At 43.5% G+C, this 23,755-nt stretch overlaps 1 protein-coding gene across 3 annotated transcripts; it reads right to left on the reverse strand.

The window, feature by feature from the left end:
• Window positions 1-989: 989 nt before the first annotated feature.
• Window positions 990-23,747, reverse strand: BCL2L12 (BCL2 like 12). Of its 3 annotated transcripts, none has more exons than XM_081884313.1 (7): window positions 23,534-23,714; window positions 22,131-22,360; window positions 18,325-18,701; window positions 16,449-16,613; window positions 15,343-15,449; window positions 13,908-14,159; window positions 990-1,992 (listed from the first exon to the last, which is right to left on the reverse strand). In XM_081884313.1, exons 2-7 carry the CDS (start codon window positions 22,283-22,285, stop codon window positions 1,945-1,947), a joined length of 1,104 nt encoding a protein of 367 aa, XP_081740439.1. In that variant the 5' UTR covers window positions 22,286-22,360; window positions 23,534-23,714; the 3' UTR covers window positions 990-1,944. The 3 variants fall into 3 exon arrangements, with proteins under 3 accessions (XP_081740439.1, XP_081740440.1, XP_081740441.1); XM_081884314.1 differs by having other exon boundaries at window positions 23,585-23,700; XM_081884315.1 differs by lacking the exon at window positions 22,131-22,360 and having other exon boundaries at window positions 23,585-23,747.
• Window positions 23,748-23,755: the final 8 nt, after the last annotated feature.

The following is a 23,755-nucleotide window of genomic DNA, read 5'->3' on the forward strand; positions in this document are numbered from 1 at the left end:
AACTGGAGTAGGGGGTGATTTATTTTAGGTGCAGTGGTACCTCGGGTTAAGAGCTTAATTTGTTCTGGAGGTCTGTTCCTAACCTGAAACTGTTCTTAACCTGAAGCACCACTTTAGCTAATGGGGCCTCCTGCTGCCGCCGCACCACCAGAGCGCGGTGGCGAGTTCTGTTCTCACCCTGAAGCAAAGTTCTTAACCCAACATAATATTTCTGGGTTAGCGGAGTAACCTGAAGCATATGTAACCTGAAGCGTATGTAACCCGAGGTACCACTGTAGTTTGGTTCCCAGCTCAAAAACATGGGACCTCTTAGAATAGCTGCCACTTTGATGCAGCAGCTAACTGCTTCCTATCTGGGAACACTTCCACTGTAAGCTATCTTGTCCAGTCCCCTTCCCCCTTTGTGTGTGTTCATATATATACCATACATAATCTATATTAACATAATGGCTTTAGCATGGGATGGGGTTTAATCAACGTAAACAGTATTGTATAGTGATGTGAGACTAGGGTTCAAATCCACTCTTGGACATGAACTTCACTGGGTGACCTTGGGCCAGTCACCAACTGCCTCAGTCAAACCTCACAAGGTTGATGTGATGATAATATTGGGAGGGGGAAAGGATGTAGGCCACTTTGAGCTCCTTGAGTGAAAGGTGGCAGGTAAATTGTAATAAAGAGACAAGCTATACGTGGTCCCTTTTGGATAGCTCAATCCTACATATTTACTCGGAAGTCCTAATGAGTTGGTGGGTATAGGATCACTGCCAGAGTTACGCAGGCAGGAGCTTGCATGAAGAATTTTGCTGCAGGAGTAGTGGGCGGGGGGGGGGGGGGGAGAGAGACCTCCTCAGTGGATGTTCATATTCAGGATACTACCTGCAACAAATTATTTAAAGAGATGGGTATGGCAGAAGGTTGAGGGGACAAAAGGGAACACCAAGCAAACAAAAATGCAGACAGCAACCAAAGTACTTGATACTGAAATATGTATTTTCATTGAAAAGTTTTATTTTAAAAAATAGAGTGTTTCTCAGTCATTGAAACACTTCAGTTAAGCTACTGGTAAACATACTCAAATCCCTGAGTTTGAGGGTTACATTATTCTCAGAACCTTGCAACTCAGTCTTGGAAGATGATGCCATTGAGTTTTCATACGAACTGATCTGCGAGCAAGTTTCACATAGGATTTATTTATTTTGTATATCCTACTCTTCAACCCCCAGAGGAGCTCACAAATCAAGAAAATTTAAAAAACAAGCAACCCCCCAATACAATAAATAATTACAAAACGGCAGAACAATAACATTAAATATCAAAACCAGAACAAAAACAGTATCTAAATATCCTTCTTTAAAAAAAATATGTTTTCACGTGGTGCTGAAAAGATAAGAGTGTCAGAACCAGGTAAGCTTTCTTTAGAAGACCATTTCAAAGATAAGGAGTCACCAATTATAAGGCCCTACCCTTGGATCTCCACCAACCTTGCCTTCAATGACCGGCATCTGAATTATAGCCTCTGTTCCCTACCAATGCCTACTTATTTCAACTATCTTATTTTTCTCTGACCCTTATTTTCCTTTGCCAAGTTTTAAAAACAGGACTCCAGATCCCGCAGGAACAGAGCAGCAACAAGTAGTGCAAAAAAAAATAAAATCAATTTCTGCCATTTATTCCAAGTCCAGAAGTTTGGGAGTTATTATTGTGGATTTCTAGATCCCGGGGCTAGCTTAAAAGTCACATTCTGATCAGTGTTGCAAGGACATAACTTTCCTTCAGTGGCATTTACCCTGCTGGAGAGAGAAGATGGGACTTTCCAGGGAGACTCTGAAAAAAACAAACCCACCCATTAGTCAGCTTTGCCCAGGCAAGTCTCAAGAGCATATTCACTCCTTCATCACAGTTTTAAGAGCAGTGGCACTGGCTCATGGTACTGGAGAATGGCTAGTCAAGCTGCAGATCAAATATCTCTTCCTGGGCCACAATGCTCTCCTACAGAGAAAGAAAGAAAAATCATCAGTTGTTTCCATAGTACCTTTACTATAATGCATTTTGCATCTTTTTACTAGGGCTGTGTGATATCTGGTTTTCAGCATCGTGATATATCAGCAGCTAAATACCGCGATATGCTAATATAGTGCCATGTCTGGAATGCATCTCAGCTGCTTCTTCCTCCCACATCACCTGGCCTCAGCCTTTCTGTGCCTCAGTTGAGCAAGCCACATCGTAACCAGAGGGATTTTCCCAGTCTGCGTCTGCTCTATGGTTTGCTGACGCCTGGAGGAGGCAGGCGAGAGCTGAGCCGGCAGAGCAACAGACCAACATTCCTCTGGCCTCAAGCAGTTTATCATCAGGGCAAATATTTTGAACTGGTTATCAAGATGTGGATTTAAAACCGGTGCTCAACAATCTATCATCATATCGCCCAGACCTAACCATCACACTTCTCAGCCAGGAGCACCTCACACCTCTGGGACCCCCAGAGACAGCATCCTTTTATAGCCAGCCAGAACTGGACCCTTTTATATGGTGTTGCTTAGCACCTGCCCTCCAGCACAGGCAATGTAGAAGGCAAGAACTGACTGAGAGGCAACAGAGCTATAGGCTCCAGGCCAAATGACTACAGATTTAAGGCTCTCCAATTGTGGGGCAGAGCCAAGGAGAGACAGGCAGCCATTGGCTCTCTAGATACTGCTGAGCTGCAACTCCCATCAATTCTGGCCATGCTTGCTGGGGCTGATGGGAACTGTAGTTAAGAACATTGCGGGAGCACCTGATCTAGAGGAATTAAAAGCCTTGGTTATGCTTCAGGCTTTGCTGGAAGAGGTTGCCTGTTGGAGCTATCCAAAGTACTGTACTGATCTTACTTGCCGCTGGATCGACAAACAGTTGCAATCCTAACCATGTCTACTTAGAAGTAGATGATTGAATTGAAAAATAGGGAGACTAACTTAAGGATAAGATCTGTATCCGAAGTAGAAGAAGACAACCTGGCTGAGTTTTTGACCAAAATATTTTCCAAGCACTGGAACCTTGAGGAGAAAGACTTTAAAATTACATCAGCTTTCAGACTTGGAAGACTGACAAGAAAAGACAAGCCCAGAGACTGCTTGATAACATTGAGATCAAAGGAGGAGAGGGACAAGATTCTGGGCCTACACTACGGAAAATCACTGGACATTTTGGGTAAAAGAATTGAAATTTACAAGGACATTCCTAGACAGCTTTTGGATTTGAGATCTGAGTATCTGGAACTAGCAAGACTACTGAGGAGCAACTCAATCATCTTTAGGTGGGACTTTCCTCAAGGATTATCTTTTACTTTTAGAGGGAGGAAGATTAAAATTAGAACATTGGAAGACAGAGACAAGTTTCTGAACCAGTACGGAGAAGACCTTCATAAAGGACTTGGATCACTTCCGGGGCCTGGAGCACCAAAGGCACCGGCACCCTTGGACCCTGAAGATCCAGAGAATAAGATACCACCCCCTGAAAAATAACCAGATTTATCCAGGATGTCTCTGCAACTTCTGAGCTGGAACATAAATGGCTGCAACATTTCGGAAAAAAGGAAGAAAATCTTTCATATATTAAAAAAGGAACAATTGGACATTATCTGCTTGCAAGAAACACATGTGACTAGGCTCCACAGAAAAGTATTGGTAAATAAAAGACTTGGTCAGGAATTTATATCTTCAGACAGAGTAAAGAAGAGAGGGGTGGTGATATATGCAAAAGAGAGCCTTTCACCTTAACTGCTATTTAAAGATGAACATGGCAGAATTTTGGCAATTGAAATACAACATCAAGGAGAAAAAATTATGCTATTAGGAATCTACGCACCAAATGAAGGGAAATCGGAATTTTATAAGAAGTTGCATGAGAGCATGCTGGAATACCTGGACTATGACAACATCATCATGATGGGAGATATGAACGGGATTGTATCAACTAACATGGATAAGTCGCAAAGCCAAAAAGTTACTAAAGATGGCAGACTACCAAAGACTTTTTTCGAAATGACAGACAATATGGGTTGGATTGATATTTGGAGAACGAGAAACCCCTTGGGAAAAGAAGGAACATTCTTCTCTGAAGCCCATCTGACTTGGACAAGAATCGACCAAATATGGATTACTAGAGGTCTGGCACCTAAGGTCAGGAAAGTGGAAATCTGCCCAAAGACCTGCTCCGACCATAATGCTTTGAAAATGGATTTGACATTATTACCAACTGGTTCCTTTAGATGGAAGATGAATGACAACTTATTTAGAGATCAGGAGATCATTAAGAAGGCCCAAAAAGTTTTGAAGGACTATTTTGAAATAAACTTGAACACTACGGTGGAAAAAAGAACAATTTGGGACGCAAGTAAAGCCGTGATGAGAGGGTTCTTGATACAACAGAATGCTATAAAGAAAAGGAAACAAAATGAAAAGAAAGACAAGATTTTGGAGAAAATTAAGGAATTAGAGAAGAAGTTAAGAACAAACCCGAAGTCACAGCTGATTCTGAGAGAAATTAAACTTCACCAGGCACCATATTCTAAACTGATAAACCAGGAAATAGAATGGAAGATCAAATCAATGAAACAAAAAACGTTTGAATCGGCAAACAAATGTGGGAAACTGCTGGCTTGGCAGTTGAAGAAGAGACAAAAGTTGAACATAGTAACAAATTTGGAAATTGAAGGAAGAAATATCCAGAACCCCGTGGAGATTAGAAAATCCTTCCAGAAATATTTTAAGAAACTATATACTCAAGGGCCGCAAAATGAGGTTGAGATTGAACAATTCTTGAAAAAAAATAGTCTTAAAAAACTCACACAAGAAAATAGATCACTCCTGAACAGCCAAATAACACGACAAGAAATTGAACATGCCATTCAGAACATGAAACTGGGCAAATCTCCAGGGCCAGATGGCTTGACCTCCAAGTACTATAAGACATTGAGTGACTATCTGATTCAACCACTGATGGAGGTCAGCAATGAAATTCTGGAAGGAAAGAAGGCGCCGGAATCGTGGAAGGAAGCTTTTATCACATTGATACCAAAATCAGAAACTGAAAAAACACAACTTAAGAACTATCGCCCCATCTCCCTTCTAAATGTGGATTACAAAATATTTGCTGATGTTTTAGCAGGCAGACTTAAAAGAGTTTTAAATGAAGTAATTCATAAAGACCAGGCCGGCTTTCTCCCGGGTAGACACATGTTTGCAAATACAAGGAACATTATTGACATTTTGGAACTTCTGCAAACAGACATAAACACCAAAGCAGTGCTAATTTTTATAGACGCGGAGAAGGCCTTCGACAACATCTCTTGGAAATTTATGAAGGGAAATTTAAAAGAAATGGGAGTGGGGCGGGGTTTTGAAAATGGGATTGATGCGATATATTCAGAACAAAAAGCAAAATTGATAGTTAACAATGTGGTAACAGAAGAATTTAAAATTGAAAAAGGAACACGACAAGGCTGCCCGATTTCCCCTCTGTTATTTATTTCAGTTTTGGAGGTGCTCTTGAACATGATCAGAGGGGACCGGTTGGTGCAGGGGATTCAGGTCGGAGCGAAACAATATAAACTTAAAGCTTTTGCAGATGACCTAGTTTTGACATTGCAGGAGCCAGAATCTAGTACGAAAAGAGTATTACAACTGATACATGATTTTGGTCTGGTGGCGGGATTTAAACTAAATAAACAAAAAACGAAGGTGTTGGGGAAAAACATGACAGACACAGAGTCAGAACGGTTTCAGAGAGAAACAGAACTATCATTGGTGAAAAAGGTAAAGTACCTAGGGGTAAACATAACAGCAAAAAATCTGAGTCTATTTAAGGACAATTATGAAAAATGCTGGTCTGAAATTAAGAGAGACTTGGATAGCTGGGCAAAATTGAAGCTTTCTTTGTTGGGCCGAATTGCTGCTATTAAGATGAATGTATTGCCAAAAATGTTGTTTCTGTTCCAAACATTGCAAATTGTGGACAAAACGGAGTGCTGTCCCATTAAACTTTAATTAGTTTAATGTAAATGCCCAGTGCACTTCCTTCTTTAAAAGTCTCACCACGGCAGAGGATTTCGCGCAGCAGCTAAGAAGGGCAGGAGAGGCAGCATCTTCCCAAAAAGAGTCCTGGAGCATGCGGTTTGTAAATCAAAAATAAGGTTTATTTACAAAACACCAAAAAACAACCCTGGCGACGAACCACACATCTCAGCAAAACACACACCCAAAGGGAGAAGGGAAGGACAAACAAACAGGGGGACTATTTATACAGACTCATGTTCCTGGAAGCCTAATGACCTCCAGCTGCTCAGTGATTAGAGCGTTTCTGCTACTCTTTTAACCCTTTGATAGCAACACCCCCTCTCGCTCGTAACACTGAGCTGTACCAACCTTAATACAAATTTAAACCTGAACAGAAACATTTATGAGATTGCGGACTCAAAGCTTTTGTAAAACCGTCTGCGAGATTTTCTTGGCTTGGACAATACTTTAGTTCAATTAAACCTTGTTTTACACTTTGGCATACATTTTGATAACGGATATCCAAGTGTTTTGTGTGCGCCTTGAATTGACCTGATTTAGCTAGTTTAATACAAGGTTGATTGTCTTCCCACACTCTGATAGGTAGGGAACATTCTCCAAACAATTCTTGTACCAGTTGCTTATAAAATTCCAGTTCTCTACATATATCTGATAACGCATTGAACTCAGATTCAGTTGAACTTAAAGCTATAAGTGATTGTTTTCTTGATCTCCAACCAATTAGTGCATTTCCAAATTTTATCGCCATTCCTGACACTGATTTTCTATCTGGTCCAGCATCTGCCCAACTGCTGTCGGCCCAACATTCAAGTTGTGTGCTGCCCTCTGCTGATAGTTTTAAGCGAAAGCTTTTGGTAGTTTGGAGATACCTTAAAACTCTTTTTACTCCTTGCCAAGCATGCATTGATGGTTTTTCAGCTTGTCTACACAGCATGTTGATAGCATATGTTATATCGGGCCGAGTCCACTGTGCAATGTGGAGTAGACTGCCTATCGCTGACTGGTAAACCCCGGGATTACAGAACTCTGCCTTTTGCTCAGTTTGAGCATCCTTTGTGTAACTTAACTCCATTGGGGTTTTAACACCAGCACAGTTGTTCATTTTAAACCTTTCCAGCAACTGCTGGATTTTAGCTTCTTGGCTAAGCCAATAGTTACCATTTTCATCTTGCTGAATTTTAACTCCTAGATAAACAGATACATTGCCTAGTGATTTTATCTGAAACCTTTCTCCAAGCTTTGTGGCAAATTGTTGTGCAAGTTTGTCATCCTTTCCACTGTATAATAAATCGTCAACAAATATCAAAACTGCTTCTTGTTCACATCCCGAGCCTTTTAGATAAAGACACGCATCTGCTGCGCTCTTTCTGAACCCCATGCTCTCTAGAGCATCGTTTAAGCAGGAATTCCAATTACGGGCAGACTGTTTCAACCCATAAATGGATTTGTGTAGGCGCCAGACCTGGTTTGGCTTGTCTCCTTCAAAACCTGGTGGTGGTGTCATATAGACTTCCTCCTGTAAGTCTGCATTTAAATAAGCCACATTGACATCAAAATGAAACAGCTTATTTCCCTTCTTAGCTGAAGAGGCTAGAAGCATTCTTAATGACTCCGATCTTGAAGTAGGGGCATAGATTTGAGAATAGTGAACACCTTTGCGCTGCGAAAATCCTTTTGCAACTAGCCGGGCTTTATATTGCAACTCTTCAGTAGTTGTGGGCTTTAAACGATATACCCATCGACAACCTACAGCTTGTTGCCCTTTCGGAAGCTCTGTACTTGTAAACACACCGAGAGACTTCATTGAAGCCATCTCTTTTTCCATTGCTTCCTGCCACTTTACGGCTTCTGAGCTTGGAAGCTGTTGTACTTCCATATAGCTTTCTGGCTCACACTGTGCCATATTTACGTATACACTTGTCACCTTAAACCGCTCTGGCGGCTTGCCCTTCGTTGCACGACTTGACCTGCGCAATTGCTCCTCTTGTGCCCCCTCTGACCGTTGGCTGTCAGAATCTGTCTCAGACTTTATATCTGGACGTGCCTCTAGGGATAAAGACCTCCGTTTAGATACCTCCCTTGGGCTTGGTGTTGCAGGTGACCCGCTTTGCTTTTGCTGTCTGCTAGGCCTACTGACTGGCGAAGTTGGAGCACTCCTAGATTCTGGCTTTTCTACCTTAGGAGAAGAACCTCGTGCCTGATCAGAATCTGCATCTGAACCATGTGCACCATCCCCTTCTGGCTCATCACTCTCTGGACTTTCTTTCTCAGCATGAATGCCTAAATCATCTCTCAAAATGTCAGGGTTAGCGTGTAAGTGAGTCCATCCGGACTGCTCACAAAAATCAGCGCTCCTACTGAGGACCACTCTTGTAGTATCCCCATCTGGGTCCACAAACCTCCAAGATTTGGCATGTGGTTCATACCCGCAAAAGATGAGTTTCCTAGCCCTTGGACTTCCCTTTTTCCTTAACGCTTTTGGGATAAGTACATAGGCTTGAGATCCAAACACCCGAAAGTAATTAACTTTGGGCTTCTTCCCATATAAAGCAAAATAAGGCGTAGTATCAATTACCGAATTATATACTCGGTTCAGAATATGAGTAGCCGCCTGCCAGGCTTCCGCCCAGTAACTCTGAGGAAGTTTAGCATCAAACAACATAGAGTTTGCCAACTCTTGCAGAACCCTATTTTTACGTTTGGCCACGCCTCCTTCTTGGGGGGAATAAGGTGTAGACAGACGATGCTTAATTCCCTTTTTCTTAAAGAAATTCTGCAACACAGACCCGGTAAATTCTGACCCTCTGTCTGTCTGAAAAGCAAGTACTCTAGTACCGAATTCAAGTTCTACCGCATGAACCCAATTTTTAACTGTTTCTGCAGTATCTGCTTTTGTTTTGAGAGGAAAAAACCATGTAACCTTTGTTTTGTCATCCGAGAGACACAGTGCATACTTCGAACCTCCCATGCTAGCAACAGGCATTGGGCCACATAGGTCCATATGCACAAGTTGGAATACTTTGTCAGATTTCCTATCTGAACTGGGATAGCTGCATCTATGAACCTTCGCACTTTTGCATGCAGTACAATCCAAATACTTAGTACATTTGTTCAATTTGCACCCTTCTGATAATTCAGGTTGCCTTTTAACATACTGAAAATTAATATGCCCTAAACGGCGGTGCCATAAATGAACACAAGAATTATGGGTAGGCGTGTTCACACAACCAGCATGAACCTGTTCAACTTCATCTGGACTTGTCTCAAAATAATATAACCCATTTCTGCATTCCACCTGCAAAAGAGATACGTTATTCTTTGAAATAGTGCAAACCCCATTTTCAAACACAGTTTTAAACCCATTTCTATCAAGTTCTGACACAGACAAAATACACCCCTTCAGTCCCTTTAGCACGTAGGCATCAATTTCTGTTTGCAAACAATTTAAGAACACTGTGCCTACAGTCTCTAAGGAACGTTTAGTTGAATCTGCCATTGTCACAACTTTAGGGGTTAGCAAATGTCTGCAATTCTGCAAACGTACACTAGATGGCGCCACCAGGTGGTGAGATGCACCACTGTCGATCAACCAGCGTAGATTGCTGCCTTGGCCACGCCCTTGCATCAACGCCATTGCTGAAGCCATGTGCTGTGTGCTGTGGGAGTAGCCACGACCTCCTCCTCTTCTTCGACGTCCCCTGGAACTCCTTGTCTGGTAGCTAGGGGTAACGGCCTTGTTGCTGTCTTGACCAGGTTCACGTGTGCAATTCCTGATTAGATGGGAAGGGGAACCACAGCGAAAACAGTGTCTAGCTGCAAAAGCATTTACTGTGTGCTCAAACTCAGCATCAACACTCTTAGGCACAGCATAACTCCCCTTTAAAGACAAACCTCTTTCTCTTTGCCTTTTATCCTGTTCATCCGCAAGCCGAGAAGAAATGTATTCAAGGGTTAATTCAGTTGAAGGCATAGCTTCCAAAGTTAGAGCTAGAGTCTCATAGCTTTTATCAAGAGAAGACAACAATATGTATGACTGCTGCTCCATAGAGAAAGGAATGCCCAGCTGTCTTAGTTGATTAAAGGCAGACACCATTTTGGCAATATGTTCTTTCACACACGCTCCCGGTTGGAGACGTAAATCAAACAAACATCTTGTAGCATGGATCTTGGCCCCCGCAGTGTTTCTGGAATTTAACCGCTGCAGAACCGTCCAGACCTCATGCGTGTTCTTTAACTCAGAAACATAAGGCATTTGCTCTGGTCCCACTGCCAAAACTAGTAGACCTTGGGCTTTCCTGTCGCGTTTCTGTGAAGCTGCTGCTGCTGCTTTGGCTTCTGCAGACGCGTCTGCAGCTGCCTGTAAAGGCGGTGCTTCAGTACAGCTCCACAACTCTTTTGCTTGCAACCAAACCCTTACTCTAGCCTTCCAATCTTGCCAATTTTTCCCATTGAGTCGCGTAAACGGGACAGTAAAACTTTCCTGGGACTCTGCCATCCTCCCTGCGGCTTAGGAACGATACTCACACACCTGTAGACCGTCTCCCAGCTGCTGAGGTGGCTCCTTGAGGAAACAGACGTCTTCCAGCGAGTACAAACTGCGCAGTGCCTCTTTAAAACTTTTCTAGGCACGTTGCAGGACTCAAGCTGCTTTGGAGGCTTTCGTTGTCGGCAACCGCTTCTGTCTTCACTCCAGTCCTTGCATAAATCACTCTGAACTGCTCTCCTTATCTCCTTCTTGACGTACAAACATCCATAACCTGTCCCATTAAACTTTAATTAGTTTAATGTAAATGCCCAGTGCACTTCCTTCTTTAAAAGTCTCACCACGGCAGAGGATTTCGCGCAGCAGCTAAGAAGGGCAGGAGAGGCAGCATCTTCCCAAAAAGAGTCCTGGAGCATGCGGTTTGTAAATCAAAAATAAGGTTTATTTACAAAACACCAAAAAACAACCCTGGCGACGAACCACACATCTCAGCAAAACACACACCCAAAGGGAGAAGGGAAGGACAAACAAACAGGGGGACTATTTATACAGACTCATGTTCCTGGAAGCCTAATGACCTCCAGCTGCTCAGTGATTAGAGCGTTTCTGCTACTCTTTTAACCCTTTGATAGCAACAAGTGCTTCCGGAGGTGGCAGAGAGAGATTTCCAAATTTGTCTGGCAGGGCAAAAAGCCCAGAATTAAGTTTAAGATATTGTCAGAAAAGCAGTGTTTAATGTCTGGACAAAATATAAAGACTTATTGGAAAATAAAACTCCAAGGTGGCTCTCACCTTTGGAAGCTAAGGCCCGAAAAAGACCCAATATGGAAGCCTATTGGCCAAAATATTGGGAACTGCTAGAAAAAGATGGAGATAATTGGAAATTGCAGAGTATGGAGAAAATGAAGGATAAAGTGCGAGACTGGTTACACTACGCTCAGATTAAAGAAATTTTTAAAAGTGACAAAAAGTTAGGGTTCCAGGTGGAGAAATTGAAGTTGGAAACAGAATTGTTAGAACCTAAGACTAAGGTACTTTCAAGAATGTATAACTTGCTGTTGAAATGGAATACACAAGACGAAATGGTTAAGTCGGCTATGATAAAATGGGCACAGGACATTGGGCATAACATTATGTTTGAAGACTGGGAAAGGTTGTGGACCACTGGGCTGAACTTTACTGCATGTAATGCTTTGAAGGAAAATGTAATGAAAATGATATACAGATGGTACATGACCCCAGTTAAACTTGCCAAAATATACCATTTGTCTGATAATAAATGTTGGAAATGTAAAGAAAATGAAGGAACATTCTTTCACCTCTGGTGGACTTGCCCTAAAGTGAAGGTCTTCTGGGAAATGATATATAATGAGTTGAAAAAGGTATTTAAGTATACCTTCACTAAGAAACCAGAGGCCTTTCTTCTGGGTATTGTCGGCCAGAAGGTGTTAAAGAAGGATAGAACATTCTTCATGTATGCAACAACAGCAGCAAGGATACTTCTCGCTAAGAACTGGAAAACTCAAGATCTACCCACACTGGAAGAATGGCAGATGCAACTGATGGACTATATGCAATTGGCGGAGATGACTGGCAGAATTCGAGACCTGGGAGAAGAAAGGATCGAAGAAGATTGGAAGAAATTCAAGATTTATCTACAGAAATATTGTGATTTAGTGGAATATTAAGAAGGATGCTTGGTTATAAATAATTGGCCATCACTAAATTGGATTAGAATTTGATGATAAGAGAGATTAAGAGAAACAAAATTTGTAGGAGAACTATTATATTGTATTCAAATAAGTGGTTATAAAATTGCAAATAAGATGATAATTTGCTTGATAAAAATTCATTAATGATGTAAGTGGGAGCGGGAGACGTGAGGAAGTCTAAAGATGTTATGAAATCTTGTAAAAACAAAGCAATGTTGTTTATTATTTCTGTATTTCTTTTATTAAAAATTCCAATAAATATTTATAAAAAAAAAAAATACTTAGAAGTAATTCCTGTTCAGTTCAGTGGGGCTTATTTCCAGGTAAGTGGGGTTTAACTCGCACTCAGGGCATTGTGCTTTGCAGGCTCTCGAACCCTGGGATCATCTTCTGAGGCCCTCCTTCATGTGTCTCCTCCTCCAGTGATCCGGAGGGTGGCAACATGAGAACCAGCCTTTTCTGCAGTGGCTCCCCCTCTGTGGAATGCTCTCCCCAGGGAAGTTTGCCTGGCGCCTTCATGATACACCTTTAGGCACCAGGCAAAAGCATTCCTTTTTAACCAAGCCTTTGGTGGATCAGATTGACATCCTATACCCTTTTAAAACGTGGCTCTTTGGGGGGGGGAGTTATTGGGTGGTTGTTTTTATTTTGATTATGGGTTTTGTGGTTTTATATTTTGATGTTATTCTCTGAAGCGCCCTGAGACCTCCGGGTATAGGGCGGTATATAAATTCAATAAATAATAATTATAATTATTATGCTGGACACTTGTGACGCTCCTGTTCAGTAGATCACTTAGACCCATTTTACAGATGTGGAACCAAAGGATAAAGAGGGAAACGGCTAAGCTACAAAGTGTGTCTTTTTGTGAGAGAAAGCTACATCTTGCCACCTATGGTGAGATCACAGCCAAGCATTTTTCCAGAACCCCATGTCAGTCTTGATTCAAGTTGCCTTGTGGACAGCATTTGGACTACCAGCATGGTGTAGTGGTTAAGAGCTGTAGACTCGTAATCTGGGGAACCTGGTTCGAGCCTCCGATCCTTCCCATGCAGCTGCTGGGTGACCCTGGGCTAGTCACACTTCTTGAAGTCTCTCAGCCCCACTCACCTCACAGAGTGTTTGTTGTGGGGGAGGAAGGGAAAGGAGAATGTTAGCTGCTTTGAGACTCCTTCGGGTAGTGATAAAGGTAAAGGGACCCCTGTCCATTAGGTCCAGTCGCGGCCGACTCTGGGGTTGCGGCGCTCATGTCACTTTAGTGGCCGAGGGAGCCGGCATTTGTCTGCAGACAGCTTCTGGGTCATGTGGCCAGCATGACTAAGCCACTTCTGGCGAACCAGAGCAGCACATGGAAACGCCATTTACCTTCCTGACGGAACAGTACCTATTTATCTACTTGTACTTTGACGTGCTTTCGAACTGCTAGGTTGTCAGGAGCTGGGACCGAGCAACGGGAGCTCACCCCGTCACGGGGATTCGAACCGCCGACTTTCTGATCGGCAAGTCCTAGGCTCAGTGGTTTAACCCACAGCGCCACCCGCATCCCATCTTCTTTTTCTTTTGTTTTTTTTAAATGTTTACTACTTTTTAATGCACTATCAACTGGGGCTCCAGGCCAGCCCAAGTAGAATCCATAGCCACACATGCCATGACACTTACCCAACCACCCTGCTGCTGTAGCCAGGGCACGAACATGTCCATATACTGGAGACTGTAGCCCATGAGGGTGTGCACTGCATGGCTGTTGATACCAGCCACTTTTCGCGTGAGCTCCATGGTGAGCGCCAGTTTAGCCAGCTGGGGGCTGGGGAGACCAGGGGGGGCGCGTGAGGTGAAGGCCTCGGCCAGGCGAGAGAAGCTGCGGTAGGACAAGCGGGATAAGGTGTTGCGTAGCAATGGGTCGGCCTCAATCTGCCAATCACAGAAAGGGGGAAGAACCATTAAGAGTTGCCCGGGTGACTCGCCTGAAGGACAGCTGCAAATTCCAATCAGAAAGATGCTCCTAAGCATTCATTGAGCACCAATAAGGTGCTTAGATAAGGTGCGCAGGCCCGCCTTAGGGCTGATTTGCATTTCTGCTACTTTTCAAAATTTCATGTGCTACCTGCGCGATGCTCATCCACTGAAAAGCCAAATAAAGTGAGAGGTGGTTTTCCTTACAGAGGTACAAGCAGGGACATATGAGCTATTTCCAGACCCAAACAGTTTCTGTAAATGCCTTGAGTGGAAAAAGAAGAACTAGCCTGCCCCATGGGTGTAGCCAGGATTTTTGTTCGGGGTGCGCAGGCTTTTGTTAGGAGGGACAGAACCTCAGATTTATATTGATCTGCATTGCTTTGTATTGATTTGGGGGGAGCAGCTGCCCACCCACCTTTGGCTATACCCATGGCCTGCCCTGTTTTCTTAGGAATCAATGCCGTCAAGGCAGCTGTGCATATGACAGAAGGAACAATCCTGCTGGCTATCAGTTGTGGGTGGCACATTTTAAGAAGGTGCATTGACAAAACTGCCCTTTGCAACAACACAGCTCCTTTGCAAACTGGTAAATAAAAGTTTAGCTCAACAATGTGAGCAAGAGAAGCTTTGCAAAAGTGGACTGGGGCGTATAAAGACAGCAATGCAAAAGTCATGTGCAGAGCAATTTGAACTGTGGCTACCCAGAAGCCTGTGGCAACGATGTTCAGTGGGGCTTATTCCCAGGTAAGTGTGCCTAGGAGATTGCAGCTTCAATGTCTTCACCTTAGGTAAGGTAAAGGACCCCTGGACGGTGAAGTCTAGTCAAAGGCAACTAGGGGGTGTGACACTCATCTCATTTCAGGCCTTGCAAAGGAGCCAGTGTTTGTCCACAGACAGCCTTCCGGGCCATGTGGCCACCATGACTAAACCGCTTCTGCTGCAACAGGACACTGTGACGGAAGCCAGAGCGCACGGAAATGGCATTTGCCTTCCCACCACAGCAGTACCTCCAGTACCTGGAGAAAACTGGGGTGCAAGGCAAAGGAGCAGAACAGAACGGCATATCCTGAAAAAGGGCTGGGCTGGCAGACAGGAACAGTCCACATTGCAACAGTTTTGTCACAGGACTGGCTTATACCTCCTTATTGATGATTCCAGCCTTCTCTTCCAGAAGGGCAACCAGTTTCTGGAGGATTTGCTCTTTCTGTTTTTCCTCCATGTCTCCTGGCAGCTCCTCCGAAATAACTGTGAGCAGAAAAAAACAGTCCAATTCAGAGAAGCAACGCGGGAGTGACAAAACAAATCGTTCTGAGGAAAGAGGGATCTGAAGATGGCTTTGGGTCTGAATAATGTATTTGAAGAGTCATTATTCATTGGAGCCTCTCTCTGAAGTGGTGGGACCTAACTATGGATTCCATGATTGATAAAAATCTATTTTTAAAAATAAAAAATAATTAACAATAACTTAAATTGCATTTAAAAAAAAAATTGGAGTAAATGCTTTTGGAGGAAAAATCTTTCTAAAGATAGTTTTCTATTTAAGTTACATTATAGTCCAAAGGCTATTCATCAGGAAATAAGGATTTGTTTTAAGTTTTTCATGTATGCTAAAACTCAATCTAAGGGTTTTTTGTTTTGTTTTGTTTTTAAATCGTTTAACCACATCAGTTAACAAACATGGATACATATACTATAACGTTATTGTTTTAGTTAAATAAATTGTTTAAATTGTTATTAAGGAAATGATTATTTTTCTCCTTCCAATAGAGTGCAGCAGAAAAGTTGTCCAAATATAAACAACAATTTCATAATTACCTGTCTTTGTATTTCTAATAGTATAACCAAATCAGCAATTTTTGATATAACTGTAAAAACTACTCTGAAAATTTATTATTCCAAAAACGAAACCTTCATCTGGTTGTAAATATTAAGATTTATACCAGCAAGAAAGAGTCTTTCTGTAAAAAAAATGATTTCATTCAAGTCTTACTGATTAATGAGTTAAATTGTGATTTAAATCAATTTGACTTAAATCAAATCCACCCTGATGGATTCCCCTTGTTACTTCCTGCCCTGCCCCTCCCCCTGTGTTGCAGCACTGTCCCAACACAGGGAGCACAGCACAATCTAGCTTGTGGGTGCTAATTCTTATGACATATTTGGCCAGGAAAGAAGAAGGAATTAAGATGCAACCTCTATTACCCAGCGGCGAGGGCTACAACCACAAGGAACTCAATCCCATACCTGGAGTGCTGGGTAACGTGCCGCCCGTGGGGAGTATGGTGATTTCATCTGTGGGAAAAGGCAAGCTTTTGGCCACCAAAGGGCTGGTCAGCTGTTGCTGCTTGACCAAGTGGTCCAGTTTCTGGGCCACCAAGGTATACAACTCAGCATTCTCAGCCTCACCACCTGCAGCAAAAGAACAGAAAGCTGTTAAGGGGCAGAGGAAAGCCACATTCTGCACTGCAGAGAGAGCCACCGGTTAGCAAGGCGACAAAGGATAAGATATGTGACATGCTAGCAAAAGCAAAAGCAACAAGGCTACCGTATTTTTCGCTCTATAGGACGCACTTTCCCCCCTCCAAAAATGAAGGGGAAATGTGAAGCGAATGCAGGGTTTCGCTGAGCACAGACCCCTCTCGCTCTCCAGGCTTCAGGAAGCTATCCGCAAGCCTGCGGAGCCCGGCGGGAGTTTCCGCCAGGCTCAGAAGGCTTGCAGATAGCAGCAAACTCCGGGAGCGAAGGCGAGGTTGAACGCAAGACCAGCTCGGTCTTCCCCCAGCTATAAAGGAAACCAATACAGCGAGCGGGATGGATCCCGCTGGCTGTCTTGGCTTCTTTGCTCTTTGGGGCTGGGGGGGGGATTTTTTTTCTTTATTTGCCCCCCAAAAAACTAGGTGCGCCCTATGGTCCGGTGCGCACTATAGAGCAAAAAATACGGTAACTTCTGTTGGTGAAAAGATAGGCAAGCTTCTGAGTTGCACAGGAGTCTTCAACAGGCAGAAAAAGAAAGGCGAGTCAGTTCTCACCCACAGAACCAAGTAGCTACTATTAGTGAAGACATGGTGTCCCCCCCCCCCCCGTGGGCATTTGACAAAAACCCCCACACTGGATCTGGAAGTGTATGACCCCCATTGTTCAATGCGGACACTGAGGTCCAGCGCCGAGGGTCTTCTGGTGGTTCCCTCATTGCGAGAAGCAAAGCTACAGGGAACCAGGCACAGGGCCTTCTCGGTAGTGGCGCCCGCCCTGTGGAATCCCCTCCCACCAGATGTCAAGGAGATAAGTAACTATACAGCCTTTAGAAGACATCTGAAGGCAGCCCTGCATAGGGAAGTTTTTAATGCTTAATTATGTTTCTGCGTATGCTAGAAACCGCCCAGAGTGACTGGGGAGGGTACAAATAATAAAATTATGATTATTATGACAACTGCTACCTACCCACTTTTTAGGGAAACTGCTCAAAATGGGGGTTGGCCATTCAGCTTTAAATGCTCCTGGATAAAATTGATTATCTGAACCCATTCCAGTCTGGTTTCAGGCCTGGTTCTGAGACCAAATCAGCCTGGGTTGCCCTGACCAGGGATATTTATTGGGAGAGGGAGAGGAGGACTGCAAACCTGTTGATTTCCCTTGATCTCTCTGCAACTTTTGATATCATTGATATCATGGTATCTTACTGGATCAGCTTTGGAAATTCGGAGCCCAGCGGTACAGCGATTCCGCTCATTAAAGACTCATTTGAAGCAAGTTCCACTAGGTTTGGTGGCGCTACCCACAAATAGGCAATAAAGAGGGAGCTTTTGTCTGTTTTTTTCCAGAAAAACAAACAAACTAGCACAGCTTCAAATAGCAAGAGAAAGCAACTTCGTTCTGACTACCTCTGGACTTGAAGGCTCGACATCCCAGAATCAAATCGTGCTCAACGTGGACTTTGGCAAGCGGAAACACCACTTTACCCTTCCTTCAAGAAGGGTGGGGTACAAATAATAAAATTACAGTGGTACCACCCCTTTAAAAATGTTTATAACTGGGTGAGGCATGGAGCCAGGACCTCTGTCTCTGAAGCAAGAAGGAATCTAGATAAGAAATGAAGGCCAGAGAGGTGCCATGTCCTTACCACTCCCTTGGGGCACCCGTTGCTCCGACGGGTGTTTCCGACAGTAGCAGTTGACAACAGGCAGGGAGTCCGGGCGCTGGAGAGTCCCCCCGGGGCTTATCGTCTCCCCCGAGGAAGATCCCTTTTTCCGCAGGATGTTCTTGAGGGAGAAGGAGCGCTTCTGGCGCCCACCTTCCCCAACCTCCCCTCCTGCCTTGGACCTCTTTAAGGAGCCCGTAGAAGGCAGCACGTTGTCCGGCGGGGTTCGCGGACTAGGCCGCCGCTGCAGGAGACGCTTGATGCTGGTGCGGAAGCTATGCTTTTTTTCGTCGGCGCAGTTATTTTCCTCATGGGCAGAGCTCCAGGCGGGACAATCCTGGAAGTGTTCTGTTGGGGAGCTGTGGGGAGTGAACAGCGATAGAAAACGTGGTATTATGGCGAGAGTCTTAATAGCAAAAGGATGGAAGAACGAAGAAACACCGACTAAAGAATTATGGCAAAAGAAACTGATGGACTATGCAGAATCGGCAAAATTGACACATAAACTACGGGGCAAGGATAACTGTGGCTTTAAAGATGAAGGGGAACCTTTTGCAAAGTATTTAAAGAAGCAACAAAGTGAACTGGACTCCTTGGCAGGTTTTGAATAAACACTCACAAACTTTTTATTGATAATAATCAGTTAGATAAATTAAGGATTTATACAGAGAATAGCATTTACAGAGAAACCAGAGATGGGAACTGAAGGAAGTCGGGGGGGGGGGAGAGTGAATTGTATTATAGGGGGGAATTAAGGATGATATGTTGTAAGATAATATGTTCTGTTTAAATTCCTAATAAAAATTTTTTAAAGAAAAGAAAAGAAAACGTGGTATTTTAAAATGTATAATTGGCTCTCAGAGTGGTGTACAAAAAATGAACAGGTTTAATCTGTAATGAAACAACGGGCAAGACTTGAGACATAATATACAAGTGGCAGATTGGGAGAGGCTGTGGAAAACAATTGAAATTCACGGCATGTTGTTCACTGAAAGGGAATTAGATGAAAATGATGTATAGGTGGCATCTGACACCTGTCAAGTTAGCAAAAATGTACAGAACAAGTTCAAATATGTGCTGAAAATGTAAAGAAAAAGAAGGTACCTTTTATCCTATGTGGTGGAAATGTAAAGTAATGAAAAATTTCTGGGAGATGATATACGATGAAATGAAAAAAAACGTTTAAAATAACTTTTGTTAAAAAACCAGAAGCCTTTTTACTAGGAATTATAGGTACCTAGATACCAAAGGAGTAGAAAAGATTGTTTATGTATGTGACAACAGCCACACGGATGCTGCTAGCCCAGAGATGGAAGGAAGAAACTATCCCAACTAGAGAAGAACGGCAAACCAAGTTAATGGACTATGCCAAAATGGCAAAATTAACTGGGGAATCAGAAATCAAGAAGACAAAAACTTTAATAAGAAATGGGAAAAGTTTATAATTTATCTACAAGACCACTGTAAGCAGGTTAAAACATTAGCTGGATTTTAACCACACTTGTAAAGTAATAGAAAGTATGGATAATTTAGAAGGATTAAAAATTTGGATAAGTATTGATATGCAGTTGTAAACAATACTGTTGGGACCCATGGAAGGGATGGGGGGAAGTCAGGAGATTCAGAGTAACCTCGAAATTTGGATTCGGAACTGTTTTTTATTGCATGTTTATACTTTTAAAAATCAAATAAAAAAATTATACAGAGAAAGAAAATGTGGTATCTTAAGCACATCTTTGTGGCATCTTAAGCACATCTACTCAGAAGTAAATCCCACTTTGTTCAATGGGATTTACTCTAAGGTAAGTGGATCCAGGACTCTAGCTTTGGACCTTTGACCCACCACCAATGAGTACTTTCTTTTTTCCATATATTTATTTCCTCGCCAACATGTGTTTTCCAGGATAGCTAACAATTAAACTAAAGCAGTTAAGTCTACACATTGAAACAGCAAAGCAATAAGAACGGCAGCAGCAGCAGTTATATTATTTCCCCGCCCCCCACAAAAAATAAATAGCAGTAAGATAAAAAACATATTGACAGCATCTAGAAGTTTTATCTAGCAAATAAAAATGTGTTCCTTTGGTATTGAAAAGAGAACCAAGTTGGCACCACAGAGGACTCTTCAAGCAGAGGGATTTCAAGGATAGGGTGCCAACACTGAAAAGGTCCTACTTCAAGTAAGGCTGCCCTACCATTAGACAGAGTGAGGCAGTCACCTCCGGCGGCACATTCTGAGGAGCAGAGAGTAGCAGCTAAATGTTGAAAGAGAGAAGTGTGTGTGTCACATGAGCCCCTAAATTAGCCTGCTACCCCTCAGATACAGCAGAGGGATGCTGTCCCATCACCAGTGAAGTAAGTTTCAACTGTCAGTCCACTCACTATCTGCATTTGGATTGGACGGGTCCACCGCCATCTTGCCATTTTCCTCAGACAGAAAAAAAATTTCCGCTCTAGTCATAAAGGTACACAGCATGGGATCTTTCGTACAAATGTGAAAGCTGAGTCTCACTGTACTGCAGAACAGCCTAAAACTATGGAAGTCTGCATCAGCATAATATTAGGATATTAATTTGCTCTCTTAGCCCACACACAAAAAGAAGCCAAATGCCGCAGAAGATTTTGTAAATCGGAACATGAAACATCTCCACTGTAAACAGTCTTCATAATCAAGATATTATGGTTTGGGGCAGACTACACTGATGCGCTATTATATACAGTGTCTGAATTTCAGTGTTGCGAAGCCACATAAAATAGTTTGGTCATTATTGTATAGTCCATTTGCCGTAGACTTGTTCTTTTTAAAGTTTTGAAATCTTTTCATACCTATGGTATAGGGAGGAAACACACAATGTTTATTAAGTGCCTGAGGCAAGTGGTGTCTTGAAGCCAGGGTTAGGCCAGGGCATTTTGCTAAAGAACAAACAGTCCCGGGCCAGCCTTGACCTCAAGACACCACCTGCCTTACCTCAAAGGTGACCCAAAAAAAGAGCTTTTGAATGTGATATATCATGTTTTATTCTAGCTCCCACTTTTCTTACCTCCCAGATTGAAAGCCACAACTTTCTTCCCAGATCTCTCCCGCCCAGGAGAATTCAATATAATTGTTTCTCCCAGGAATGCAGCCCAGATCCCACCTCAGAATCTGACACCGGAAGATATGGTGGTTTAGTATGGAGTTTTCTTTTAAGCCTTGTTTTAAGACAGCTGGGAATAACATTCATTTTTTTTTACAGAAAGACTCATTCTTGCTGGTACAGTCGTACCTCAGGTTAAGTACTTAATTCATTCCGGAGGTCAGTTCTTAACCTGAAACTGTTCTTAAGCTGAAGCACCACTTTAGCTAATGGGGCCTCCTGCTGCTGCCGCGCGGCCGGAGCACGATTTCTGTTCTCATCCTGAAGCGAAGTTCTTAACCTGAGGTATTATTTCTCGTTTAGCGGAGTCTGTAACCTGAAGCGTAAGTAACCTGAAGCATATGTAACCCAAGGTACCACTGTATAATCTTAATATTTACAACCAGATGAAGGTTTCGTTTTTGGAATAATAAATTTTCAGAGATGGGAAGTAACTATGGGAATTGCTAAGTCTTGGCGTGTGTGATCCATACGACTGCGACTTCTTTTAGAAAAAAAAGCGTTTGTGATTCACTTCTGCTGCCTTGATTCTTGGACACAACAGAAGATCTTGTCCCCTTCCAGTAAACCCAGAACCTCTGCCTGGACTCGCCCCTGAATTTTCCGCATTTCATTTCCTCCACAACATTGCTCCTCCGAAGACTCCTTTACCTGTGCATGTAACTTGTAGGATCATAATAACTCCCGCCCACTTGACCTAGGGACTCCACCTCTCCATTTCTTAGCGCCCTTTGCAGGAATGCTTCCAGCACCCTCCGGGTCTCTTCTTCCACCTGCCTTTTTGGCGGCAGCGGGCTCCCTGCCATGAGTGTATAGTGCTGCAAAGATAGGCTGGCGTTCAAAGAGAGGAGACAGGTTTCTTGCCACACCTACCAGCAGCCCTGGAAGAAAAAGAACAACAACACATTAGCCTTCCCTCCCTTTTTCTCACAGCCCCTTCTATCCTGCTCCTTTTCATTCATATTATTGATTGCCATACCTCCCCTCCCCCTCCCCCCAAACACATATCCTTTGTACAGTGGTACCTCGGGTTACATACGCTTCAGGTTACAGACTCGGCTAACCCAGAAATAGTGCTTCAGGTTAAGAACTTTGCTTCAGGATGAGAACAGAAATCGTGTGGCGGCAGCAGGAGGCCCCATTAGCTAAAGTGGTGCTTCAGGTTAAGAACAGTTTCAGCTTAAGAATGGACCTCCGGAACGAATTAAGTACTTAACCCGAGGTATCACTGTATATACACCAAGGACCTTTCGCTCACGTTCTTCTATCCCCACTGGAATCATATGATTTATTTCAGAGGCTTCCATTTCAGCTGCCTGCTCAAACACAAGGCAATCTATTCACCAGCCAGCCCCTCGCGGATTTAACCCATGCAATCCAGACCCAAATCATGCCACTGCAGAGCACAAAATAACCCCCGACATTTCAAGCTAAGTAAGCCAAGTATGGTAAACAAGCTGTTGTCACTGTTGGTACATCCTATGGGAAAGTACCTCACTCCAGCAAAAACAGGTGTTCTTCTTCCTCCTCCACCTAAACACTTTCTTTAAAGCCAGGTTGCAATCCCTGACCTTGCTAACCTCACCTGGTGTCTTGGGGTTTTCCCCCACTCAAGCAGCATATAATTTTAATGAAATAAATGAAAATAAACCAACAATATCATTCCTGTCCGATCCATAGAAGCACCAGCCATTCCCCGCCCCCAAACACACATACCAGGGGTGCCAAGTGGAATAAAATATTGAGGGTGGGGCAGGTTGCAAGACTTGGCACACACACACAGCTCTAGGGGCCCGGACCCCTCAAATATTTCATGGGGGGCAGCCCCCAGGAGTTGGCTCCTATGCCCCACACCTATGCCAGCCCACCGCCTCTGCCCCCTTACCACCAGACACCCCGGTTTTTTTCAGCCTGGTAGTACATCCTAGACATGTCTACTCGGGAGTAAGCCTGAATTACTCCCACCCTCTCTGCCTATCCCAATTCCCCCATCACTTTTCCCCATCACATCTCCCCGGAATTTGGGGGCTGCGTATGGGAGACACCCCCGCTACCTTAGAATCCCACGGTCGCGTCTTTATCCCGGAGGCTCGCTCGGTCCGCACCTGAAACAGAAGCCCGGCAAAAGCCGGAGAAAAGTTTGATGCTCCTCTGGCAAACTTCCTAGCCACTTCTGCAGCAGGAAAGATTTGCACATGCGCCTTGGCCACCTTAAGTTCAGTTTCGGTCCCGCTTTCGTCGATAGCGGCGGGGGTGGGGGTGGGGGCTGTACAGTT

This window comes from Podarcis melisellensis (genome assembly GCF_964234715.1).
Source record: "Podarcis melisellensis genome assembly, chromosome: 13".
Taxonomy (NCBI): domain Eukaryota; kingdom Metazoa; phylum Chordata; class Lepidosauria; order Squamata; family Lacertidae; genus Podarcis; species Podarcis melisellensis.